Source organism: Taudactylus pleione, unplaced genomic scaffold (assembly GCF_031769625.1).
Source record: "Taudactylus pleione unplaced genomic scaffold, aTauple2 ptg000214l, whole genome shotgun sequence".
Classification (NCBI taxonomy): domain Eukaryota; kingdom Metazoa; phylum Chordata; class Amphibia; order Anura; family Myobatrachidae; genus Taudactylus; species Taudactylus pleione.
In genome coordinates, this window is record NW_028284616.1 from 14305731 (window position 1) to 14333715 (window position 27985).

Here is a 27985-nt window from a genome sequence, read left to right on the forward strand (position 1 = left end):
CTACGTTTCCCAGAATGCAGAGCGCCTCCTATAGTAGTGTTTGTATCCTTTTCCTGGTGAAAGATGGCGGCCTCCGCCGAAGTCAGTTGTTAGGCACCTTAGAGGGAGTAGCCGCCGCTATATAGCGGGGTGAGCCGGAAATTGTGTTACATGTAAGTAGTTATAGATCACAGGTCTTTATGACTGATGCTCAGCAGGCAGCTGCGGTTGTTATTTATATAAAAGTCCCTGTGTGTGTTCTGGATGAAGTCATCCTCATACAGCTTTGCTTTGTGCATTTATAACAGGAGCTCTCATTGCTGTTAGGCAGAACATGGAGGGCATGCTGAGACTTGTAGTTCTACTAATGCTGTAGAGCCACAGTTTACTTAGTTCAGGTGTATAGAATGACTACATAGCAAGTAGTAATGGTGGAATAGATTTTAGTTTATATGGAGACTAGCAGATTTAGGGTGCAGAGGGAGTAAAGGCGCATACACACTGGACGATGTGTTCAGTGAACGACATCGGCAGCAGTGGTGTCGGCAACGGTAAGTGCATCCACACTTGCCTAAGCCAGCCACGGGGAACGACGGTGGTGGGCATGCTGCATTCGGCAGCATGGCATCGTTAACGATATCCCCAGATTGAGCTGCATGTACAGCCAACTGGGGATATCGCTACCATCCCGCGGGAGCGCGCATCGTTCGTTGGTGAGTGCATACACACTGGATGATATGAACGATATATCGTTCATGGATATCGTCCAGTGTGTACACGGCCTAATGCTCAAACTCCACAGTATTATAATGCCAATACCCTAATATGTGTATACTATAGATAAGAATTAATAGTATTGGTATTTCCAACTTTTCTTTTATGTAGAGGGAACTTGTTAATTATACAGACACCAGAAAGCCCATATCCTCCTGTCATTTTGGATGAACACTCCACTATTTTCCTACCCCCCAAAACCCCTCATCCTCCACTACTCATACAATGTTACCTTGTTCCCAATGCTAGGTATCTGTAGGGAAATTAGAGAAAGGAGAGATTCTATCAGTGAGCAGATAAGGGGCTCCTCCTCATTAATGACTTGGATTGTGGTAGGTGAGAGATGAGGGGTAAGTGCAGGGGAAGCAGAGAAAGGGTTTGACAAATGGGAGAAAAAAATTCAGGTAAGAAGTTGAATTGTAGAGGAGGGAGGGGAACATTAAGTACAACTGGGTGGAGCGGAGGAATAATTTACTGTGGATTATGCGAGGGAAACATGAATTGCAGTGAAGATTGAGGGAACTGAGGGCCTGATTCATCACAGATCGCAATTGCAACAGTGTACGCAGATCGGCTGATGGTGTGTACTGCATATGCACCACAGTGCGCAGGCTAGCGTTGCTATCACGTACGCAGATACAAAGCCATTGCAGAGTGAGTGATGTGACGTCAGCGTTTGGGGGTGGTGATGGGGGAGTGGTTGGAGAAACGCAGGCGTGTCTGTCCGTTTGAACGCCGTTTCCGGGGTGTGCATAAATTAGACACTGCGATGGCATTCGCAGCTTGTGTACTCACTGTGTGCGACGAGAGTTGCAATTTCTGAGACCGGTCAGAGCTGATTTAATTATGCGTGAAGGTCTGACGTATAAGCAGGATTGCGAGGTCTTACGGATGTGAGAAAGCGGTACTGGGCGTCTCTATGCTGGGTGAACAGTTGCAAACATTAGCATATTTTCACAGCAGATATGCGCAATAGCGATCAGTGATGAATCAGGCCCTGAATTACAGGCCTGAAAGCTGTGGGGTACAAACAAATAGCAGTGAAGGGGAGAGTGGTTAGGGATGAATAAATTATAAGGAGTGCTGAACTGAAGGCATATGTGCAGAACGGTTCAGTCATCGCACACAGTGCCAACAAGCCACACCGTGATAGAGTACTGATGTCTTGTCTGTGTCTTACAAAGCAGATTTACTGGCCTTGCAAGCGGGCAGGAGGTGGCCATTCTGAGTAAGCTTAGGCTTTTTAGATGGCCAATGCGGCAAACATCGCAACCATTGATCTGATCCTACATCTTCGAACACAGGTATCTTATCTGAGATGCCGACAGGAAGCATATTTTTGCGCAACAGGTGCGTTAAAGTGTAAATCTCTGAATTAGGCCTTCAATCCGAACACCAACACTGAAAAAGTGAATTTATGTAGTAACTTTACATAATACAGGACAAAAAAAACAGAACACGTTAGATTGGTGGAGGTCAAAAAGCAGCCCATGTGCTGACTTCAACATGACATGACCTGCTGGGTCCATGTGCTGACTTCAACATGACATAACCAGCTGGGTCCATGTGCTGACTTCAACCTGACATGACCTGCTGGGTCCATTGCTGACTTCAACATGACATGACCTGCTGGGCCCATGTGCTGACTTCAACATTACATGACCTGCTGGGTCCATGTGCTGACTTCAACATGACATAACCAGCTGGGTCCATGTGCTGACTTCAACCTGACATGACCAGCTGGGTCCATGTGCTGACTTCAACCTGACATGACCTGCTGGGTGAGCAAAAGTCACGGGAAATCAAGAAACCTATAATGTTAGCAGCGACTGGATGGCAGGCTTTGTATATGTTCACTGACTATGGTAAGAAAAAAACACCCAGAATAATGCCTATGTGTATAATGATTAAACTGCATTGTGGATAATATAATCACCTATGGTTGACTGATTCAGATGATAAAGCAATTGTTTGAAAAAATATACACATATAATTCCGTTTGAGGTAATTGATACAAGTGTCTTATAGAATATTTTGAAGAGCGAGCATAAAAATACTGTTTCCAAAATCAGTAATGTACCTACGTTATGTCTCAATAAGCGTTTTTGCTCACCCGAGGTCTCTTATTGTAATGTAAATTATTCATAGCTATCACTGATGCATTAATGTTTAATATTACATTAATATAAATTTTTTGTTTTCTTTATTTTTTAGCCAGCACCAACTCCACCAGAAAAGTTACTCGGTTCCACTGTAATCAAATAAAAATTGATGTCAACTTGATTAAAAGCTTTTGGCCAGGAAAAATAAATACGACTAAACGTAATATATGACTTGAGGCATATCGTATACATATTATGTAAATTCAGTGATTTGTTAATTTTAATATGTTTTGTTTTTTTGATTTTGCAGTCAGGGCCTGTACCGCAGTTTCTTGCAATTCGTTATTCTTAGTTGAACGGTCCCACCACAAAGCTGGATAGCTCTACAGAGGAAACATGCAGTATGGACACTTCAGAGCCTGCAGATGATGGGGAACGAGCGCAGGAACAAAGGCCCCATACACGTTCCAACCCGGAGGGTGCTGAGGACAGGGGAGCACCTCCACAACCTGGAGTAGGGAGCCGGAGTGAGGGAGAGGGTGAGGCTGCACAGTCAGATGATCCGTCCCCCTCAATTACCGTTCCCACAAGTTGTGTCTTTCCTCCACCTGTGGAATTCCAAGTGAAAACTCCAAGGGTGAACTGCCCTGAAAAAGTGGTGGGTAACCTATATTGAACTAGGATTGTTATTGTTACTATTTATTTTAATTATGTTTTCAAGCAGAGAAAGATACAAGAACAAAGGTTACAAACTCATTAATTACAAGAATTGTTGGTTAAAAATTGTCCCGTTTATTTATTTACATTAAGATATGCAAAAAAACAAATCCAGATGTTTTTTTTTTTCCCAACAAGAATACACAGAAGGAATTCTGTCAAACGGGGGCAAGCCTACAGGGTTTTAGTTACAGGACCATCTCATATTCTATATATATGCAATATCCAACAATTCCCCATCTTCATATAAAGTCAGACTTTGAAGGGTATATTTACAAAAGTGCAGGTTTTTAGAAATGGAAATATTGCCCATAGTAACTATAAGGTGCTAGATAAATGTTAAGTAGAAGCTGGTTGCTATGAGCAACATCACCACTTCTAAAAACCTGCACTTCAGTAAATATACCCCGAAGTATATTTTTCCTGCTTTGTATAAAGAGTTATGGGTGCAAGTGGTGGTCACAGACTGGTCAAGGTAACAGAAAAGGGTGGGAATAGACAATCTGTAACGAGAGAATGGTAATGTTCTCATCAGCACAGACTATTTCAGTATATTATTGTGCTTATTTTATGGGGTGACAATGACCTTTTGTTGTGTAAATGACAAAATAGGCTGCATGTTCAGGGGTAGTATCATGGTGTGGGGTATTAAATGGTACAATTATTACACCCTGCAAACTACTAAGAACTTATGTGGTGTGATCCGTCGATATGTCTCGGAGCGTGAAGGAAGTAGATATTGAACAGGAGATGTCAATACGATGATGCCAAATAATAGTCAGAATTTTATTGAAAGACACTTTTTCACAATCTATTACTCTCTACAAGGAGTTTCCAACAACATACAACAGTAAAGTACAGTTTCTACTTTACAGCTATTAACACACACTTTCAACAAGTGGAAGATTTTATTTCACAGGATCACCGCAACAGTGGTAATTCTTTGATAAGTAGGCATATATTGGTTAGCTGGAGTAACGTAAATTTAGCACATTGCTCACAGTGGGATTAATTATATCTAACAGGAATTTAAATTCCTCATAGTCAAGACAAACCATATGGATGATATACTGAGCTCACCCTGTTCTTATGCAATGTGATAATGTTTCACATCCAAATATATCCTCACACCTTCAGTAGAGGGTTTATGAGGAGAAACAGCAGTGATCGCTATAACTGGCAGTTTTTCAGAAATAAAAAAAAGGCAGTATAACACAGCAGTTCACAAGTCACATGCAATGAATATATATATGTATACACCCATACACCCCGTGTATATACTCGAGTATAAGTCGACCCGAATATAAGCCGAGGTACCTACTTTTACCACAAAAAACTGGGAAAACTTATTGACTCGAGTATAAGCTTAGGGTGGGAAATGCAGCAGCTGGTAGTGCCCCCAGTAGTAATTCCCCCTGGTTGTGCCCCCAGTAGTAATCCCCCCCTGGTAGTGCCGCCAGTGGTAATCCCCCCCTTTTAGTGCCCCCAGTGGTAATCCCCCCCTTTTAGTGCCCCCAGTAGTAATCCCCCCCTGGTAGTTCCCCCAGTGGTAATCCCCACTTTTAGTGCCCCTGTAGTAATCACCCTCTGGTAGTGCCCCCTGTAGTAATCGCCCCCTGGTAGTGCCCCCTGTAGTAATCGCCCCTGGTAGTGCCCCCTGTAGTAATTGCCCCCCCCCCCCAGTAGAGAGACGTAATAAAAATAAAAAAATAAACACGTACCTGAAACCCCCGCTCCTGGTCCCGCCGTTAACAGCTCCTCCGGCCGCTTTGCATGGGAGAGACGTCATTACTCATGACGTCTCTCCCATTACCCACTGCGGGAGCCGGAAGATGGCTCCCGCAGTGGGAGCAGCAGCAGCCGCTGAGAGTCTGACAGAGTAAGCAGCGCTAAGCGTCCGGATGGATCCCCGTGATGCTGCTCCATCTACCCCCGCCGGCGCTGCAACAGCAGTGAGGGAACTAGTGATTTCGGCGGGCGCCAGCGGAGTTTCACTAGACACTGGGCCCGAGACTGCAGCCAGAAGACACGCGGATGCAGGTAAGGTGGTTCCCCGCTTCCATACCTCTGGCAGTGGAGATCGCTGTAGTGGGTAACCAGGGATGACTGCTTCTCTCACTAGACCACCGAAGCATATAATTCTGGGGCTGGGGACAGTGGCGGCAGCTGCCATGTAGAAAGCTAGTGCGCCCGGTTGATTGATACACCTAGAGGAGGTAGGCTCTCCCCGGCAGCCCCTCCCCCAGCCCAGTCGCTGATCCAGAGATGAGGTTCCCGCATCTGGATTGCTCCTCCCTGCCTCCCTGGTATATGAGACGCCAGAGACCACTTTCAGGTGCTCTACTGTAGCTGCAAATCTCAGGAGGTTTGGTCACCCCTCCTTTGGTGGCCAGGTTGTACAGAGCTCAATATCCTACTAAGCTTTTGTGCTTTTAGTAGTTGACCAAGAGTCAATTTATATATAATATATATTATTGCATTGTATGTGACTTATGTAAGTTCTGCTGTGTGTTATACTGCCTTTTTTATTCCTGAATAACTGTCCGTTATAACTATCACTGCTATTTCCCCTCATAACCCTCTGCCACAGAGGTGTGAGTTGTTTTGGGGGTGAACACTATCACATTGTATTGCATTTGGTAACATTAACTTTGTCTAAAGATAAGGCGAAGCAGGAGGCTAAAGCCCCTGTGCTGGTTTCATGTATGGCCTGTCAGGTGGGCTTGTCCTCTCAGGATTTCATACAGAATGGATTGTGTGGTCGCTGTTATAAGGAGCCACCACATTTCAGCCTACCAGCTCCTGTGCAGGAACCACCTTGGGCTTCCTTTTCTAAGATTATGGCGCAGGTTGTGAACCGTTTATCCACAAACACGCCGACCCCTACTATGGGGTACTCTCAGCAGCTACAACCTACTTTGTTTATGCCTCCTATGCATCCGTCCTTGATGGATATTTATGCCCACTCAAGTCAGAGTATGGCTCTATCTCCTACTGCATTTTAGCAAATACTGCAAGCAGATGGGCTGGCAGTACCTGAAACCAGAAGGCGGTCTACTTCTTATCAGTCCATCCAGCCTGTAGATTCTTATGCTTCTTCAGATGAATTTGAAGAGGTACAGGGCTTCTCTCAGGAGAGGAGGACCATCTGGCAGTAGTGGATGTTCCCTCCTTGATTAGGGCGGTCAAAACTATTTTAAATATAGATAATGAAGAACCAGCACCTAGGAAGGCTTCGGTGTTCAAGCGCCAGAAGGTCGTTAAGTCTGAGTTTCCCAAATCTGAGCAACTCTCAACTTATGGGGGAAGCAAGGAGTTCTCCTGATAGACGATTCCATGTTACAAAGAAGGTTACAGCTTTATACCCCCTCCCACCTGGCGAATGTGCTAAATGGGAAGTTCCGCCTACTGTGGATGCTCATGTGGAACATCTGGTTAAGAGCGCCACATTGCCCATACCATATGCATCCTCCCTTAAGGATCCTACAGATAGAAGACTTGAGGCCTGTCTCAAGGCGGTTTTTTCTCTGTCAGGAGCTGATACCCGTCCGGCCATGGCTACGGCCTGGGTGTCCAAGGCCATTGAAGAATGGACAGGGGCACTGGAAAATCCTCTTTCACTGGCTTCCAGGGAGCAGCTGACATTTATCTCCTATATCAAGGAGGCAGCCTCCTATTTGGGGGAGGCAGCATTAGATGCCGGCATTCTAGCTTCTAAGACATCAGCTACCTCAGTTGTTGCTCGCAGAGCCCTATGGTTAAGGGCCTGGAAAGCAGATGCAGGTTCCAAGAAGGCTCTGGAATCCCTGCAGTTTGCTGGAGGCATACTGTTTGGCACAGAATTGGATAAGATTGTGGCTACAATGGCAGCTTCTAAAGCGGCCGGTCTTCCTTCGACTACTACCCCTAGGCCTAGGCAGTCATCATTTCGAGCCTTTCGCCCGCAAGGAAAAGCGAAAGGACAGTCTTTCATTAGACAATCCAGTTCTCGTAGGAGACCGCAAACTAAGAGATCTTGGGCAATCGGACGTCACGCTTTCAAGTCAGACGACAAACCGCCGGCCTGATGGGTCGGGCCTCCTCCTGGGTAATCCCAGGGTGGGAGGCCGACTTCAGTTTTCTGATACCTGGCATCAGACAACAACAGACGCCTGCGTCCGAGAAGTGTTCTCTCAAGGGTAAGTCCTGACTTACTGGAAGGTTCCCCCACAAAGGTGTTTTTGCACAGCTCCTCCTTCGGAGTCTACCAAGCCCTCCAGCAAGCCATTCGTTCCCAGTAAGTCCTGACTTACTGGAAGGTTCCCCCACAAAGGTGTTTTTGCACAGCTCCTCCTTCGGAGTCTACCAAGCCCTCCAGCAAGCCATTCGTTCCCTGTTGGGTTCAGTTCTGTTGGATCAGCAAAGAAAGGGTTATTATTCCAATCTATTTTTTGATCCACAAGCCCAGTGGGTCCCACCAGCCTATTCTGAATCTGAAAGGCCTCAACAGATTTATCCGAGTGCCCAAGTTCCGTATGGAAACTCTTTGGTCAATTGTTCCGGCAATGATTTTATGGGGGATTTTATGGTGTCCTTGGACATTCAGGATGCATATCTGCATGTGCCATTTACACCTTCCCACCAAAGGTTTCTCGGTTTGCTGTTCTGCAGCAAAATTTCCAATTTCAAGCGCTGCCTTTTGGTTTGTCATCCGCCCTGCAAGTCTTTAGCAAAATAATGGCAGTAATGACTGCCTACCTCAGGCGTCAGGGAGTCAGAATACTGCCATACTCGGACGGCCTCCTGATACTGGCACAGTCTCCGGATGTATTACAACATCATCATCTCAGACTGACGATGGCCTGCCTACACAGGCATGGCTGGATCATAAATTGGAAAAAGTCATCTCTTTCTCCAGTACATTAGATGATGCACTCCTGGATTCTCTAGCACAGAGGATCTTTCTGCCAGGAGACAAGATTTTGGCCATTCAATTACGAGTTCGCAGATTTCTCCGCAATCAGACAGTGTCTATCCACTCAGCGATGCAGGTTGTGGGGTCCATGGTGTCCACCTTTGACATGGTGGAATATGCTCAGTTCCATTCCAGACCACTGCAACAGCTGATCCTCTCCCGGTAGAGTGCGGAGTATCCGTTAATAATAAAGTCACAGATGATCCGTCTTTCTCAAGAGGTTTGGTTTTCCCTCTCATGGTGGCTGCAGATGTTTTGTATGAACAGGGGTTGCCCTTTCTGGATTTTAGATTGGGTGCTCCTCACTACGGATGCCAGCTTCCCCGGATGGGGTGCAGTGACGGGTCGTCACACTTTTCAAGGAAGATGGACGATCAAGGAGGGTCACCTATCCATATCCTGGATCTTCGTGCAGTATTCAGGGCAATCGTTCAGGCACAGGATAGACTGTAGAAAAAAAGAGAGGGGCTTTAACCTCCTATTGTTCCTCAGCACACTGAATTGTACCTGCAACAATACATGAAGACTATATGGTGATAGAAATTCAGAGATATTAGTTGCATGCATTTGCAAATCCATGGCAAGCTGCTAGGCCACGTCACGGCTTCTCTGTTACTAGCAGTCTCTAGCACTAAGGGGTTCACGTCTGGGGCGCAGGGCACCCCAAAAATCGTCCAGCCCAGGGCATCACATGAAAAAGGAAAAAGGGTGACAGCGAAGTGTATAGTATTGATGTGTGAGAATAATTAATAAGTGTTGAAAAAGGGTTAAAATATAAGTGAAAAAATGACATGAATAAAAAACAAGATAGACTGTATCTTGACAGGCCTACACATTTAGTATGACAATGCGACCGCAGTAGCCTACCTCAACCATCAGGGAGGCACTCGAAGTGTGGCAGCCAAGGTGGAAGTGACAAACATTCTGGTCTGGGCAAAATGTAATCTTCCAGCAATCTCGGCAGTATTCATACCAGGAGACCTCAACTGGGAAGCGGACTTCCTAAGTCGTCAGGATATATACTCCAGGGAATGGGCTCTTCATCCGGATGTCTTTCAGATCCTAGTGGACAAATGGGGACTACCAGAGGTAGACCTCATGGCCTCAGGCCACAACCTCAAGGTCCTCAGGTAGGGGTCCAGAGCCAGGGACCCCTCAGCCAATTTTGTGGACGCTCTAGCAGTGAAGTGGGACTTCAAGCTAGCATATCACTTTCCTCCAATCTCTCTCCTCCCAAGGGTCATCAGGAAATTCAAGCAGGAGGTCGGCACAGCAATACTGATAGCCACTGCTTGGTACAGACATCATTGGTTTACCGACCTTCAGAGTCTCTCCATAGACACTCCATGGCCTCTTGCTCTAAGGCTGGACCTGTTAACACAGTTTCCCTGCCTGCATACGGACATTCCTTGTCTGTCTTTCAATGGCGTGGCTATAGAATCTTCCATCTTAAGAGCCAAGGGTTTTACTGCCTCTGTAATTCAGACGCTGCGTAGGGCACGAAAGCCTTCCTCTGCCTGCATCTATTACAGAATTTGGCACTCGTATTTTCAATGGTGTAGTCATAGAAAATATGGTCCTGAAGTTTTTAGGGTCTCACAAGTGCTTGCCTTTCTCCAGGCTGGGTTAGACCTGGGTCTCCGCCTGGCCACCCTGAAAGTTCAGGTGTCTGCACTCTCAGTTTGGTTTCAGCGAAGGATCGCCCCTCTGCCAGATGTTAGGAAATTTTTTCAGGGTGTTCTGAGGGTTCAGCCCCCCTTTGTCCCACCGGTAGCTCCATGGGATTTGCCTTTAGTTCTCGGGGCTCTACAGGCTCCCCCATTTAAACCCCTGAAATCAGTAGACCTCAAGTGGTTGACAGCGAAGACAGTTTTTCTTCTGGCTATCTTCTCTGCCCAGGGTCTCTGATTTGGCAGCCCTTTCTTTTCGCTCTCACTTTTTGATTTTTCACCAGGATACAGCTGTTATTCGTATCAGGGCGGGTTACCTTCCTAAGGTAGTTTCCAGTTTTCATGTAAATGAAGAAATAGTGGTTCCAGTCTTCATACCTCTCTGTAGGTGAAGCTTCTCTGGATGTTGTACGCGCCCTCCGTATCTACGTGGATCGTACCAACTCCTTTAGGAAATCGGCTTCTCTTTGTGTTGTATGACTGTCATAAGCGAGGCTGGCCAGCTAACAAATGGACTCTGGCTAGATGGCTTTGTATGACGATTTCTCAGGCTTGCACACAAGCTGATCTCCAAACACAGTGACAGCACATTTTACTCAATCTGTGGGACCATCGTGGGCGTTTCTTCGTGGTACCACTGCTGAACAATTGTGTAAGGCAACCACGTGGTCTTCCGCCCACACTTTTCTAAAATTTTACACCTTTGATACATATGCCTTTTAGGAGAATCCGGCGCCCAAAGGAAGCATCCTTTCTGCTAAACAGGAGCGTCCCCACCCTTAAGGGAACTGCTTTGGGACATCCCCAAGGTAATTCCTGTGGACCCTATGGAACCCGAAGAAGAAAATAAGAGTTATGGTATAAACATACCTTTTGTTAACTCTTTTCTTCAAGGTCCACAGGGCACCAACCCTAACACACCTGGTTGTTATTGGGTAATCTTTTTTTCTTTTGTATTTCAATGATTCCCTCATCTTATAGTGTTTCCGGTGTACAATTATCCTTAGTTTTCCTCTTTTTTTCTCCTGCCTTGGGCTTGGTAACAAATTAAGTGCCTGTAGCCAGGGTATATATGGAGAAATAACCAGTGCATCCTGGGAGCTAAAGCTTGTAAATGTTTGGTGCCTGGATCACTCCAACCACACACCCTAAGGTAATTCCTGTGGACCCTATGAACCTCGAAGAAAAAGAGTTAACAAAGGTATGTTATACCATAACTATTATTTTCTAGGGACACTTCAACCGGGTTGGGTACGGGATCCTGGCAGTCAGAATCGTGACGCTGGCATCCCGACAGGGTTAGTGACACCTGTGGGTAAGTATCCTAACCTCACCCCAACTTTCCTTCCCTGTACCCTAAACCTAACCTCCCTCCCCGCACCCTATAACTACCCCACTAGTGGCTAAACCTAACTCAACTCCCCAGTGCCTAATCCTCCACCTAGTGCCTAACCCTCCCACTATCCTGTCGGTGGCATTCTGGTGCCGCCATTGTGAGCGCCTGCATCCCAGCTGTCAGGATTTCAACTACCTCCCCTTCAACCAATGTAATACAAACCTTCACACACGAGAGTGACGCAGATTAATACCAGTTTAGATGTCTTCAAACTGTGGGGCCCATTTATCAATGAGTTTTAAAACTCATTGTGTATGATAAACGTTGCTCCAGCCTATCAGCTTGTCATTTTGCAAACAGATGACAGGAGCTGATTAGCCATTGTCATACCGAACAAGTTTTAAAATTTGTTTCGTTTGAAAAAATTTGTTGATAAGTGAGCCCCAGTAATGTTTAGTTGAAATCATAAATAAGGCCAAACCGGATTGTATGTTCGTAAGATATAACAGTAACGGAAGGTGTGGTTTTGAAGAGGATTTTGGGTGGACTCTGTAGTGATAATTTTTACTGCACTCTTCCCAAATTATCCACAAATATTCCAAAGCCCGGGAAGTATGTGTATACTTCACAAACCAATGCATGTTTTGTGGGAATCGGTATCTAATGCAAGCGGATGAAATACAGATGCTGCAAGGCTGAAGCATGAAGATCCCGACTGGGGCAGGTAAGTACCCTAACCCTCACCTGTCTTTCCCCCCTCCCCCCTAACCCTAAAAACTGCCGGGGTGGTGCCTAACCCTAAATCTAACCCTCCCACCTCTGTCCCGCGGCTACATGCCATGATTCCACACTTACCTTTGTTCGGGATGCCGGCCATTGAGATTTCGGCGTCTGGCTAATGATCCAGCGTCGAGATTCTGTCAGCCGGCATTCCGAACGCCGGTAATTGAACTGCATCTCGTTTTGGGATTTGTAAATTAGATTTCTTGTTTTACAAACAAAACGCTCGTCGTTGCATTAAAAAAAAGCTTCCCGTGTGTCTCAGAATAACTGTAAAGGATTATGAAGGTATTGACAATTTAATCTACAAGTTGTCTGGCCAAACACACAGATTACTGTATGTTGTCATTGGATGACAGCCCAAATGATTTATTGTTTAGTCAAAGATATATAACTTGTCTTTCTTCAGATCATTTGCCTGGACTTGTCAGAAGAAATGTCTTCTCAGAAATTGGAATCACTTAATGGGTAGGTTTCTTTTTATTTATTTATTTATTGAAATCTATGTGTTTGGTTTTCAAAACAAAGCATTCTGAAAGGGGTACAGAAAGAGTAAAAAAAAGTGGAGGGAGACATTGCAATATACTGTAGTCAGTTTCATATTAGGCAATTTAAACTGTGAGGATGATCAATCTAACATCAAGCACTAATTTAGTGAGGCAGTCATAGATGTAATCTCAGGTTCTGTGGTTGGGAATTTGCCTAACCATCTTGATGAGAATGTTGATAGCGGTGGGCATCGGTAGGGTTGTGTCCTTTCAGTTCAACTTTAAATGACTAGCTGCATTAAGGATGTATCCTATGAGTCTCATAGTGTGTCTGATAACAGCGGTGTGGATACAGAGTACAATGAGTAGTGGAATTGGATAGTAGTTATCAATGAGGGAGTTCGTTAGAGATGCTCCACCATATTTGGGACCACTACATTCCCAGCATAGATCTGATATGTCTGGATAAATTGTAGGAGTTTTATGTAATCTATGTACAGGTTGAGCTCTGTGTCGCGCCTTCTTTAATCCAAGATAAATCACATGGCTTGAGAGACTGTGCACTTCCCACTTCAGTTTGCATTAATTTTGAAGTTTGAAAGGGTCCCATAATCTTGGATTTCTTTCCAAAGGAAAAGAGGGGATATGTGCAGTTTGGTGATGGTGAGAATATAGCACGCACATATTGCACAGCACTTTACAGAGAATATTGCAGTCATTCATATCAGCCCCTGCCCCAGGGTTATGAAGCAGTTATGCCAGTTGTGCTGCTTCTAGATTTCTTGTTTTTATTTAAGATCCAACAGTACTTGAAAATTTAAGCTTCAGAGCAAAACACTAATATATTAATTAAGCAACATTGGTGTAGTAATACATGAGTAACGCAGCTTTCCATGGTTCAGTTTAACACTTACCCTTTGAACATTGACTGTCACTTGCAAGATATGGCCACTGTTCCTGGCTAAAATCCATATCTTCTTTCTGGAGACCTTCTCCCTACTGGTGTACACTGATCCCTGTTCTGCTTGTGGGAGCCAAAAGAGGGTTTGCTCATGCCTTTTAACACAGGAGCACTAGTAATCCATTTTAGGCAGAAGTTGGCTACTGTAAGTGTGCCCAAGGTTACTTCCTCTCAACAACTGTGATTGCCCAAAAACTTGCCAAAGTGCATCTTTTCCTCAATAATGAGGAAGGCTCTGACAAGTTTCTTGTCATTGTAAAGGATGTAGGTCACACTTTGACTCCGTGCAACATATTTATTGGCTTCACACATCTAATCCCCCTTCTTGACAAATGTTTTTATTAAGGAAAAAATACACAGTATATTGACAGTTGACATTGTATAAATATAAAGCACAAAATGACAGTCAAGGAAAAATACGCCTTCCAATTAAAATAACAATACACACAGAAGTATCACTGAAAAGTAGAGTGAATTCACGAATAATAAGAAAAGGAAGGTAAAGTGCATCCGGAAAGTATTCACAACGCTTCACTTTTTCCACATTTTGTTATGTTGCAGCCTTATTCCAAAATGGAATAAATTAATTTTTGTCCTCAAAATTCTACAAACAATACCCCATAATGACAACGTTTAAAAAGTTATTTTATGATTTTTGCAAATTTAATAAAAAAATAAATAAGAAATCACATGTACATAAGTATTCCCAACCTTTTCTCAATACTTTGTTGATGCACCTTTGGCAGCAATTACAGCCTCAAGTCTTTTTGAATATGATGCCACAAGCTTGGCACACCTATCTTTGGGCAGTTTGCCCATTCCTCTTTGCAGCACCTCTCAGGTTGGATGGGAAGCGTCGGTGCACAGCCATTTTCAGATCTCTCCAGAGATGTTCAATTGGATTCAAGTCTGGGCTCTGGCTGGGCAAGGACATTCACAGAGTTGTCCTGAAGCCACTCCTTTGATATCTTGGCTGTGTGCTTAGGATCGTTGTTCTGCTGAAAGATGAACCGTCGCCCCAGTCTGAGGTCAAGAGCGCTCTGGAGCAGGTTTTAATCCTGAATGTGTCTGTACATTGCTGCATTCATCTTTCTCTCTATCCTGACTAGTCTCGCAGTTCCTGCCGCTGAAAAACATCCCCACAGCATAATGCTGCCACCACCATGCTTCACTGTAGGGATGGTATTGGTCTGGTGATGAGCGGTGCCTGGTTTCCTCCAAACATAAAGCCTGGTATTCACTCCAAAGAGTACAATCTTTGTCTCTCATGGTCTGAGAGTCCTTCAGGTGCATTTTGGCAAACTCCAGGTTGGCTGCCATGTGCTTTTTATTAAGGAGTGGCTTCCATCTGGCCACTCTACCATACAGGCCTGATTTGTGGATTGCTGCAGAGATGGTTGTCCTTCTGGAAGGTTCTCCTCTCTCCACAGAGGAATGCTGTAGCTCTGACAGAGTGACCACCGGTTTCTTCACCTCCCTGACTAGGGCCCTTCTCCCCCAATTGCTCAGTTTAGACGGCTGGCAAACTCTAGGAAGAGTCCTGGTGGTTCCGAACTTATTCCATTTACGGATGATGGAGGCCACTGTGCTTGTTGAGACCTTCAAAGCAGCAGATACTTTTCTGTACCCTTCCCCAGATTTGTGCTTCGAGACAATCCTGTCTCGGAGGTCCACAGACAATTCCTTGGACTTCATGCTTGGTTTGTGCTATGACATGCACTGTCAAGTGTAGGACCTTATATAGACAGGTGTATGCCTTTCAAAATCATGTCCAATCAACTGAATTTACCACAGGTGGACTCCAATTAAGCTGTAGGAACATTTCAAGGATCATCAGTGGAAACAGGTTGTACCTGAGCTCAATTTTGAGCTTCATTTCAAAGGCCGTGAATACTTATTTACTTGTGATTTGTTATTTGTTATTTTTAATTTTTTTTAATTCATTTTGCAAAAATCTCAAACTTTTTACACGTTGTCATTATGGGGTATTGTGTGTAGAATTTTGAGGACAAAAATTTAAGTATTCCATTTTGGAATAAGGCTGTAACATAACAAAATGTGGAAAAAAGTGAAGTGCTGTGAATATTTTCCGGATGCACTGTAATACTTGAGGAACTTGTGACAACAGACATAGTTTTATTGACATATTTAGTAACAGCCCTACTTAAATCAACCTAAAAATTCTGGCAATGACCTCCATAATGTACCATGTGGTCATTCTAACCCCTTTTCTAACCTGATCCCTAGTAGACAGTGGTAGGGTGACTAAATAGGGGAGCCAAATTGTGAAAAATGTCTCTGCTCAGGATTCTCTGTACAACAATAGAGCACTCGGTAAATTCCATCTGAACTAATCCCCTTCTTATTATTAAACGAACATACGTTTTCTTCCCGGGTACAGCTTTATGAAAGCAAAATGTTGTATTAAATATTTTATTAATTTTCTTTTTGCAGATCCAAAGCTAATGCCCTCAATTCTTCACAGAAAATGATTGAGATGTTTGTCCGAACCAAGCACAAGATAGACAAGAGGCATGAATTTGCACTAGTGGTTGCAAATAACGAGGCTATGTGGGTGAGTGAAGAGCACGTGGCTGCTCAAGTCCAATAGGTTTACAGCTTGAATCCCTGTTAGGGTATATCATGTTTTTCCATGAGCACAAAGAAACCTCTTAATAGTGCTCAGTCCATCTCTTTAAAGACCAGACCGTCCATACATGCAGTTCAGGCTTCAAACACTGGATGTTCCAGAATGGCTATGTTGAGGTACCTTCATGATGTGTTAATCTTCCAGTGAGCATAAAGCAGAACAATGCACTACATTTATACTTACAGCTATTAGAATAGCACCGGTGATTAATGATGCAGACTATTCTGCCTCTTTAATCACTTCATATGTCTTTCTTCTACTCTTTTCCTAGTTCATTCTGAAAAGACAAACATTAATTATCTCTCTAACCCCTCCACATTTGTGCACAATGATTCTATTATTTTCTTATGTTGATATTCCATCTCTACGATGAGTATTTTTCTTTCTTCATCACTTATCAGCTATAATTACCCTTTGTTGTCCAGCTCTCGGGATTTACCTCAGACCCACGGGAAGTTTGCAGTTGTCTTTATGATCTAGAGACCAACGTCTGTGAGTCCTTCAGTATCCTTTTTCTCTTGTTAATGATACCGTGTTTTTGTAGAACAAAAAATATTTATAATTTCAATACATCTGTGGGGGACACTGGAACCGTGGGTATAGGTGGAGCTGGAGGAGTCTTGGCACCAAAGTGTTAACGTTTTAAGCATAGGTTCCACCTCCCCTACACCCTACCCCCTGTAACAGCCAGTTATGCTTTGGTGCCCAGGTAGCTGGGCAGGTTATATTTTAGCTGCAATATGCAGCTGTACTTTTTATTGATTATTTTTTATTCTTTAGTTTACTTGGTGGCTGGATTTGCAGTCCAAATTTCCTTTTGCAGGTACAGCGCTCCAACCAGCACTTGCCTCGGTTTGGGTTTCTAAAGCTTTGAAATGGGAAGCCGATTCCCTGCAACGAAGGACTTAAGTTGGGGTAACCTCACTCAGACTTCCTGTTAGTTGTTGTCAATATCCGGGAAGCTGCTTCTTATCTGGGAGGGGCAGCTATTGATTCCAGCATCCTCTCCACTAAGGTTTCGGCTTTGACAGCCGCTGCCAGGCGAGCAATTTGGCTTTGTTGCTGGTGTGCAGATTCTGAATCCAAGAAGGCCCTGGAGTCTCTCCCATTTTATGAAGAGATTGTGTTCGGTCCTGCACTTTTTGTTCGGTCCTGCACTGAACTCCAAAACAACTTTCCTTCCTTCTGTGGCTTTTAAGCCCAGGACTTCTTCCTTTCGATTCTTTTGCCCTCAAGGAAAACCAACATTTCAGTCATCCTCGAGGAGCCAAGGTACTTTGCCCAGAGGCAGTATGTCCAGGGGTAGACTGACTTTGTCAGACTGCCATCAAACTGCCAAACCTGCGGATAAACAGACAGCATGATGGTGCAAACCTATTTTCTGGAGTGGGAGGCTGTCTTCTGCTTTTCTCCGAGGTCTGGCTTTGGACAATATCTGATTCCTGGGTGCGAACATAGTGCCGTTGAGTTATACTTCGGACCTCCGTAAGCCCCCTTCAGGCCAGTACCTCTCGACAGGTCTTTCCCGTTGACCTTGCCAATGCAAGAACCTTGCAGGAGTCCATCAAGGCTCATCTGAGTCCAATATCATCACCCCAGTCCCGCCTAATCAAAGGGGGACTGGTTTTTACACCAATCTTCTCATCGTGTAGAAACTGGACAACTCCTTCCACCCCCTTCCTCAACTTAACTGTACAAAGCTAACCATGGGTCTGACGCACCTGGACAATTTTAACTCCTATAAAGAACATTCAAGTGGCAAATTTTTCCTTGCTCAGTTAAGATGTTAACTTCAAAAGAGTAATCTACCCGCACAAGAGTGATATAACCAATTATTGTTCAATATATATCGCTGCACCCATACCAATAATTTGGTCAGACTAGTCGCCAATTTATTATTTGTGGGTGGTGTACCCTGGAATATATTAACAATGAGCAAGAATAACATTAGTATTCTAATAACAGGGTAACTAATAAAATGGACATTAAAAGCTAATTATAAAACTATATAGTGATGAATTATGTAACATGTGAGTGTAATTAGTTATCGGTTAAAAAACAGACAATCTAATGGCAGGGTATATTATCCAGCTTCCTTAATACTGGCACTGAGCTATATGTAGCAATACATTTTCCCACGTTATGTGTACACACACAGGGAAATGATTGTCCCTTCAGTGGAACAATTGCCTCTGTGGCAGAAAAAACTCACCAATCATAATCATTACAATTCAACCAGGCATGCACACGTAGTTAAGATATTGTGACAGGACATTATGCAAAAAATGCACCAGCAGTTGGAACCAATATAGGTCTGCCAAAATCCAAGAGATGTGGAATGTTTTCATCGAAAAAAGAGGGAAAGATATTCTACCACAAGCTGATATGCATGAAACATCGGGCAATGATTTGTTCTGATTGTATTTGAATTAAAATAATCTTTATTTTTATTGCAAATTGTATTTTATTGAATTCAATAAAATAGAAATAATACATACATTCAAAAGGAAAAAAAAAACAGTGGCAGAGCTATCATTACATAGAAGAAAAAGGAAAAATTCAATTTGTTTTTCAGGGCCACTGAAAAACATCTAACATCATATTACCTATCATCAATAATTAATAAGACAAGCCAACAAAAACAATAATACTTTACAACATAATATGAAAATAAAAAAAAATAAAAAGACATCAAGATGAAGGGAAGAAAGGGGGGACAGGTAAGAGGAAGGGAGGGGAAGAGAAGGAGGGGAGAAAGTACTCACTTTTGATCCAAAAATGTTAACTCATTTTTGCAAAAACCACATAAACCTAAAATAGATATAGAGTGAAATTACAGAGCAGCCAAAATAGCAAGTAACAGAAGCCATAGTTTGACACACTGGGAGACAAGCCCCTAAAATGTAAGAGGGCGAACAGGAAAGAATAGCCTTAAAGGTACCAGAGTCCTTAAAATCCATCCAACGCAACCAGGTGTTTCTAAAAGACTCATAAGCCCCGTCAGCAGAAATCGGTATATCGTCCATATCCATATGAAAATATATTCTGTTGAACCAGTCCATCACCGTTGGAGGGGAAGAGGAACGCCATCTTACTGGGATAACCGCTTTACCTGCATTATTTAAATGGCATAGCAGAGATTTCTTATATTTTGAGAGGGGTCTGGACGATAAATAGAACAGCCAAAACAGGGTCTGTAGGGACTGCTTCGCCTAAAATTTTTGCAGATATTGCAAGAACCTCCCTCCAAACAGATTGGAGGGTAGGGCATTTCCACCAAATATGGAGAGGGTTGCCTGGGGCATTAGAACATCACCAACAAATATTTGGCACACCTATCCCCATTTTAGAGAGAGTATCTGGAAATCTGTACCAACGGGAAAGAAGCTTGTATTGGGTCTCTACAACATTAACATTTGAAGAGCATGCATGGGCTAATTTAAATATTTTTCCCCACTTAACGTCTCCTAGATCTTCCCCAATCTCTCGGTCCTAGACTTTTGTGAAACTAGGTAGGGGCAAGCTAGAATCTGCCGATAACAAATTATAAATTAGAGAAATAGTATGTGTCGGGGGGGCTGAGCCAGCACAAAGTTGTTGAAAGGGAGTAAGAGGTAGACGAAAAACTGAAAAAGGAGCAAGCGAGCGTATAAAATGGCGCACCTGAAGATCTAATATTTATTTTTAAGTTGTAAATTCTTCTTTAGAATTTACAGTAGCCATGTATTGAACCATTGTTCGATAAATGTTATTTTTTTAATTTACAGGTATCGCAGACCCAGGGTAGCTGTTTCTAGGATTAAATCTCTAAATATCTTCCTCATGGATCCAAAGTTCAGTATGGAATCTCCGGTCTCTAATACATGCCTTGGAGCCGGGGGATTTCATGGCGTCCATGGATATCAAGAATGCCTATTTGTATATTCCCCATCCGGGAGCACCATCAGCAGATCCTCTGCTTTGCAGTGCTCTTTGATAATCTGCAATTTGAAGCTCCCCGGTTATTCGCGAAAGTCATGTCGGTGATGCCGGCTGACCTTCGTCCTTGAGGGATCCAGAGCATTCCATATCTGGATGACCTTCTCATTGTGGCTCAGCCTCCTTACACCCTTCAGGAGCATTTCCTCCTGGCGGCGCAGGTCGTCCAATGGATGGTTGGTTCATCAATTGGCACAAATCCATCCTGCCTCAGTCACAATGGATGCTTCATGTGGGAGCTCTACTGGATAAACAGTACCAGGGCAGCCAGCCATGGCAGCATAGGTAGGAGGCGGCGGGGGAGGACAGGACGGAGCATGATGGCGGGCCCTTGCCTGTATCTGTGGCAGACTGCAGGATGAAGGGCCCACAGGGGAACGGAATAATAGAGGCCCACAAAGGGGTGTGGCCAGTCACTGGAGGGGGTGTGGTCAACTACAATGGGAATATTTTATAGTCTTCTATTTTTATATACTAAAAACAGAATACTATAAAACTCTCTCTCTCTTTATTAATGGGAGAGGTCAGTGATCTACTGTGCATGGCAGTCGGTTATGTGGTAAGGAAGATTGTGGCGGGTATCGGGGGTCATGTAGACAGTGCAGTGTTTGGTATGGAGGGGCCAGGTCGTTAGTACAAACAGCAGAGGGATAGTGTTTGGTATGGAAGGGTCAAGGGAATAATGGTGATAGGTAGTGGTGAGTATGGAGGGGTCAGAGACATAGTGGTAAGCATGGAGGAGTCAGAGAAGTAGTGGTGAGCCACCCAGTAACGTTATGCCGCCTGAAGTGCTGGCCACATTATGCTACACTGCAGTCCCCACACAGTGTACTCACCAGCAGCATCCTCAGGCAGCAGTCACAGCCTCGCAATGAGTTACTCCTATATGGCTGCGCTGCTGCTGGGTCAGAGGAGCATGTGATGGGCTCATAAAATCAGAGCTTAGCACATGCTCCTCTGACCCCTCTGCAGAGACTACTGGGAGTTAATACCCAGTAGTGCACTGTGCTCCGCCCTGCGTGTAGCTGCCGGCCGGTTTAGTCACAGCCTTGATGACTGCCCGGCACTGCAGCCTGCACCTGTTACACACGAATTGTGCCATAGGCCACGTCCTCCCGCAATAGAGGGCGTGGCTACAAATTGCCCAGTCTGAGCCTGCTGTCACTTCTATTGTGCAGCCGTGGGGGTAGGAGAGTGCACCCGGGCCTGTCACAAGGGGATAGTAGTAGCGGGCGGTCAGGCAACGGATGGTAGGAGCGGACGGGCTCCCCCGAGTGTCCGGGCCCGGGACATCAGTCCCGACAGTCCTCCCCTGATGGCTGCCCTCCCAGTGCCAGCTAGAAATTTCTCCCAAGGAACAAGATATTCCCTCCTTCAGATGCATCTATTATCTGACATCTGTGCATGCGAGTTCTGGGCTAACAAGGGAGAGTGCCACTCATAGCTGTGTGGCTTCAGTCCTCTCACTTGGACAAAGGACAACCCTTTCTAATTCTGGACTGGCTCCCTGCTCAAATCAGATGTGAGTCTGAGGGACTGAGGCGCCGCAACTTCTCATAACGAGCGTTCCAGGGTCGATGGATGGCACAGCAATCCCTCCTACCAATCAATATTCTAGAATTCCAGGCAGTCTACTGAGCTCTTTGACAGGCGAAACTAACTCTTCAGGGCAAGATGGATAAAGTCCAGTCATGTACATCATCAGGAAGGTACTCGAAGCCCGGGTGCCATGCGGGAAGTCAGCAAGTTTCTCAGTTGGGCGGAACAATTCCTCCCCACACTCTTGGCAGTTTACACCCCGAGGGGTCGAAAACTGGGAGGCCCAACTACCTTAGTCATTAGGATGTTGATGCGGGACAATTGTCTCTCCACCCCGCTGTATTCCAAATGTTGCTGAATCACTGAGGACGTCCAGATATATATGGCCTATCATCACAATCCCAAGCTTCCCCAATAGTATTTAGGCATAAGTGGCAGGTATATGCAAAGGTCAGATTGCTACTGGCACAGTATAAAAACTTTGGTGCAACTATAGTTTGGGGCATGATAGCCAAATATGTAAAAGGTATGCCATTTTTATGGAAAATAGGTGTTACAAATTAGTTAGATTCTGAAAGAGATAAGTGTTTCCACCATAATCCCCCCCTGCTAGCAATGCCATCATTTGATTGTGAAATTGAAGTTCCTATTGTGTACTCCTGTACTGAGTATTGATAAATGACCTGTCTCAGCTGTATAGATTACTGCTAAAGTTTTCTCTGGAGTTGTACTAGCCACTTCAAGGGTACAAACAAACATTTCCTTAACCTAGTTCTTCAGATCTTGAAGGCCTTTTTAACCTAATGTAAGTCAACTAACATATTGTGAAATTGTTTCCTGTTATTTATTTTTTTGTTTTCTAATTGTCATTTAAATATTCAGATATTTCTGTATAATAATCCTGATGCATGGCATTACCTATGTCGATGTAAAGGTCTGGCTTGCAGAGTTTAGCCTGCTTATAGTGCCAGTGTTTTTGACTGTCCCAAATTGATTTCCAATTCCCTACTGTCTAATGTCCTTGAAGGTGTACCCTGGCTAAAAGGACCTTAAAATGACAGTATGACAATCATTTAAAGCAGGATTGGGGAACTTCAGGCCCAGGGTCCATATAAAGCCCCCGGAATCATTTGGTCTGGCCCTCTGAGCTTTTTTCTGCTAGCCTCATCTGGATAGCAGGGTGCCTATAATGGCACCCTGAAGCCAGAATCTATGCAGCAGTGCCGTCTGGAGTGTCCTTAGGATGCTTCAGACGGTCGAATCGCTGCCCTTACAGCTCCCCGAAGCATCCTCCGGATGCTCCAGGCATTGCTGTAATCACTGGCAATTGTGGCCCGTCCCCGTGTGACATCACATGGAGGCGGCGTGGCCTGCACCAGGCCCGCAAATGTTATATATATCAAAATTGCCCTCGGCAGAAAAAGGGTTCCCCACCCCTGATTTAAAGGGTAATCCTATCTAGGAGATTGTATACATGGGCCCATAGCCTGTATGTGAATATAAAATTTTTATAGCAAATGCTTTACTTTCATGGATTCAAGTCTATTGTCCTTGAATCCATTTGTAATGAACTCATGTAGATTTCCCCAATTTCATTCTAAAACCTGAACATTTTTGACACCAGGTATATCTATGATCTGTGGTCTGGCACAGGTTCCACCAGATATAACTGCATATTTTCAGCATAGACTTTTAAGCCCAGCAGGTTGATTTAAAACCCCTAATGGAGCAGTGCAACAAGATTTAGAGGGAAGGCACACTGCTGATAGAAACCTGGAGATAAAACAGAGTCTATGTATATTATTTGTCAAAGATGATTAATACATCAGCTTTATAAAAAATATACACTTACTCCAATGCTTGAATGACCGGGGAACAGACTCCTTATGTGAACATAGGTTTTATGATAAATCAGACACCAATTGATTTAATTATATTAAATGGGATTTTATTCACTTCCTATAATTAGATAATATTTTGCCAGAATTATGGTGTCTAAATTAATTACCTATTGTAGTGCAATTATATATATATATGTATATACTTTTTATTTTTTTTATCAAACAATTTATTTTTAGAGCAGCAATCTCATGAAAAAAAGTGGTTTCTCTGGCTACTTTTGATTAATGATTCTGAAGATTTTCCACATGTGACTGCCATGGTGACCACAATTACATAACAAATATTTTGTTTTTACTTGCTATTTAAAGATAAATACTCTTCTATATGGGATTGCTGCTTAATAAGGAAGTTTATTTACAAACACAAAGTATGGCTATGAGCACCAGGTTTGCTCCAAGTTGTGCCAGTTTGTACATTGAGCATTCAAACATGAATACACTTGGCTTGAAAATTGCGGTACGCTGTTTGCACTTGGATACATTACATGCAGAATGTCTCAATGAAACAAATAATATCTATTGTAATAAGTATTTTTTTATTAAGTGGTGATGTTCTTTATTTTACTATTATGATGGGTTACTTGCAGTAGTTCACTTTAGGTCTTACTTGATGCATGCCTTAAGCCATATTCTGTGAAAGTCAAACCACTTTCTCATTTATACGGAGGAACGAGACTTCCCCCTACATGCTACGGATATTTTGGGGTATTAATCCTCTGTCAATGTTGTTTGATTACTCTTATTACTCCCTTGCATACATTTGGATGGGATGTAGTCAGCATCCCGGCTTTCGGGATGCTTATGGTGTAAATAGGCGCCGGAATCCCGACAGCTTTGGGATCCCGGCACCAGTATCCCGAAGATAAGTATCAAAGGTTGAGTGTTAGGGTTAGGCACTAGGGAGAGGGTTAGGCACTAAAGGGGAGGGTTAGGTTTGGGGTGCGAGGAACTAAGGTTTAAGCACTAGTGTGAGAGGTTAGGTTTGGGCACCAGGGAGGGAGGTTTAGGGTTAGTTGTACTAAACTTACCTAGAGCTGTCAGGATTTTCACTGTTGGGATGCCGCTGACTGTATCTGACCAGTGGCATCCCGACCGCCGGCATCTCATACCCAACTCCATTTGGATATTGTGTCTTTCCTTTATATCAAATTTGTGCACATATTGTCTCCATGTATTCATTAAGATATGTACTGATATTCATTTCTGAATAAATGCATTTATTAGTGGAACATTTGTTTTATTTTTTAATACTTTAAAGAGTTTGTATTGTCTTTCTAAATTTGATATGTGACATGAAATAGGAAATTTATACTAAAAATGTTTTAGACGTTCAACATCACGTCACCTGCAGCCGATATTTTTTTTTCCTTGGTGCAGACAGCAGAGAACAGAGTTTCCAGTTACAGATAACGTGCAGACTGTTCCTCCTCCTTACGTAGTGAGGATTATTCTGATCTACAGCCGCTCGGCCTCTCAACCTTCTCTGACTCTCACAGAAACCATGAAGGTAAAAATAAATATTTATATATAATATCACGTTTAAAGAACAATTTTACATTGGTATTTCTGTAATATAATAGTACGGATGACGCCTACCAAAGTGAGACGCTGTCAATTCTATGTTGATCTTGCTTAGGCAATATGTCCTAGTAATAAACAGATTATTGTTCGGCTCTCAGCTCCCACCGTATCAGCATAGGACTCCAAGATAAGTGAAAATATGGGAGTTGCGTCAATGCAGCTTTAGTTCTCAATCACTTACTTGCATACAGCTGTGGTTGGGACTGAAACACATTTGGTACACTGCTGGCAAGGAACATGTAGAGGAGGCTTTAGGATGTAAATATATCCGGGTTCTCAATCCTTGAAAATCGACTGCTTTGTCATACTTTCTTATTTAGTTCTTTGTACTCTACAGACAGGATAAAAAAAACCCGACTACATCACATGTATTACAAAAAAAGTTTTTTGGAGTTATCCAAACCACCTCCACTCTCATGCATAAGGGACAGAAAATATGGTGTTATAATATTATAGAATGTAAAGGACAATCCTAAAGGAAAATGAAGACAGCTGAGAACAAAGTAATTATCACTTAGCAGCTAACCTGACAAATACTATGGAAGATGTGCATCCATTGACATCAAGGGGATATATATTGAAGTCGCCTTGGTGTTTCATACCGGTTATGGTCACAGAACGTCACTGTGCTTTATAATAATATTAGGAAGCAGTACTATTCTGAGCAATGTTGACGATGTGCTGTCAGAATGGCGAGGGCATGCTCGGAACGGCGGTATATTGTGACGGCAACATCGTTCATTTTTCCTTGCATCCCCAGGAAAATCGGCGATGATGCTCTGCTGTAATGTCGAGTGATCGTCACTTGGAATTGAATTTCATCATTACACTTTTGCATTTTCCAATAGCTAAATATTTTTTTTGTGTGGCTCTACATATTTAGCTGTATGTGTGCTATAGACCACAGTTTCTCAAACTCTGTCCTCAGGAACCCAAACAGTGCATGTTTTCCAGGTCTCCTCACAGAATCACAAATGAGAAAATTAACTCACCTGTGGATCTTTTTGAAAAAAAAAAAAAAACTGTCAGTGAGTAATGACTACACCTGTGCACCTGCTGGGTGACCTGGAAAACGTGACCTGTGTGGGGTCCTGAGAACCCGAGTTATAAACCATCAGTTCTGGATGCGTAGTCAGTTACATAAGGTATCATTTGATTGGCTCTGATTGCAATTTCTTAATGATGGATTAGGTCATTATTAAAAAAAATTTGGTTGGCAAGGCATTGCTGTTTTCTAGAAGAGATATGTAAATACTTCCTGTTTTAAGAAGGCCACTTTAGCTCATGCCACCCTAACCTAAATGGATAATCTGTATGGCACCATGTTTCCATACTCTTGCTTTGTAGAAATGTGAACCAAGATGTATTACATGAGGGGGACATTTCCTCAAAACATGCTACACATAGTCGTCATGAGGTCTGCAACCTTGTTGCAAGTATAAAGTCCTATGGATCTATGTGACCTAATTATTATCTCTCATGTGCGCTACATAGTTCCTGGTGCAGTCAGTATTAGGGTGTAGTAGTATGTATGCTATTTTGTATTTAGTGCGATCTGGACAAGGTGGATACGCAAGTCCTTAGCCTTCCAAAAGATTTCATCCGCAGGCTCCCGGTGATTTAATTTATCCCTAATATGACATTTTTAATTTTCTCCTATAGAAAATGCTGCAGTGCCCTTATTTTTTCTTTGATGTTGTCTATATCCACAATGGGTCTGATGAGGAAGACATGAGCTGGAAGGTAAGAGATTGCAATAGCTTGTCAACAACCTACAAATAAAAACAGAGGCAATGGAATCATTCATTTTTGAGTGTTATGTTCGCTTCTTTAAGAAAAAATAAAATAAAACTGGTTACATTTTGTTACTGAACCTGTGCACAATGCACAACGAAACTTGGTGTGGGAAAAAGTTGCATCGTATACAGACGTAGTCGACTACAGATATAGAAGTCTCACATATCAAATTAATCAGTGCAGTCTCGTAAAGTGGCTAAGATACATTTTTGGGTGAAAAGGATGCGAAAAAGATGCTCTGAGCAAGCCGAGTCGCACCGGACCTAGCGCGCCAAGAAGCACTGCTTGGCGTGACTGCAGCAATAGTGTATGAGTACATATCTGTAGGTTGATGCAAGATGTTACAGTGCTGTAGGTGCACAAATGGTACTTTGACTGGTAAAATATTCCAGCAAATTGATCTTCTTTTGTTCATTCTTAAACTAAAAAAGCATGATAACCTTCAGAAAAGTTGCAATGTCTGTCTTGGCATCTTGCTATTATCAATGGCTTTTTATTCTTTTTCACAGGATGTGTTTGGGTTCTTCAGCAGTTTGGACCCTAAAGGCACAAGTTACAAATATGAGGTGTCAATAGCAGGACCCGCTCTGGAGCTTCATAACTGTATGGCCAGACTCCTTGCCCACCCCCTTCAGCGCCCATTTCAGAGTCACGCTGCCTACAGTCTCCTAGAAGAAGAGGAGGAGAGTGCAGAGAGCGAAGTGACTGTCTGAAAGTGTGTAGTGTGTACCACCTTATCGCTTTCAAGTTAATAAAATAAAATACTTTTTTATTATAA

The 27985-nt window shown here is 43.4% G+C and overlaps 1 protein-coding gene across 3 annotated transcripts; it reads left to right on the forward strand.

The window, feature by feature from the left end:
* Positions 1-27985, forward strand: BABAM1 (BRISC and BRCA1 A complex member 1). Of its 3 annotated transcripts, XM_088478468.1 has the most exons (11): positions 1-152; positions 1941-2103; positions 2968-3075; positions 3166-3513; positions 12722-12780; positions 16216-16336; positions 16837-16915; positions 22709-22733; positions 25207-25336; positions 27073-27153; positions 27717-27985. In XM_088478468.1, exons 4-11 carry the CDS (start codon positions 3259-3261, stop codon positions 27918-27920), a joined length of 954 nt encoding a protein of 317 aa, XP_088334594.1. In that variant the 5' UTR covers positions 1-152; positions 1941-2103; positions 2968-3075; positions 3166-3258; the 3' UTR covers positions 27921-27985. The 3 variants fall into 3 exon arrangements, with proteins under 3 accessions (XP_088334594.1, XP_088334593.1, XP_088334595.1); XM_088478467.1 differs by lacking the exon at positions 1941-2103; XM_088478469.1 differs by lacking the exons at positions 1941-2103; positions 2968-3075.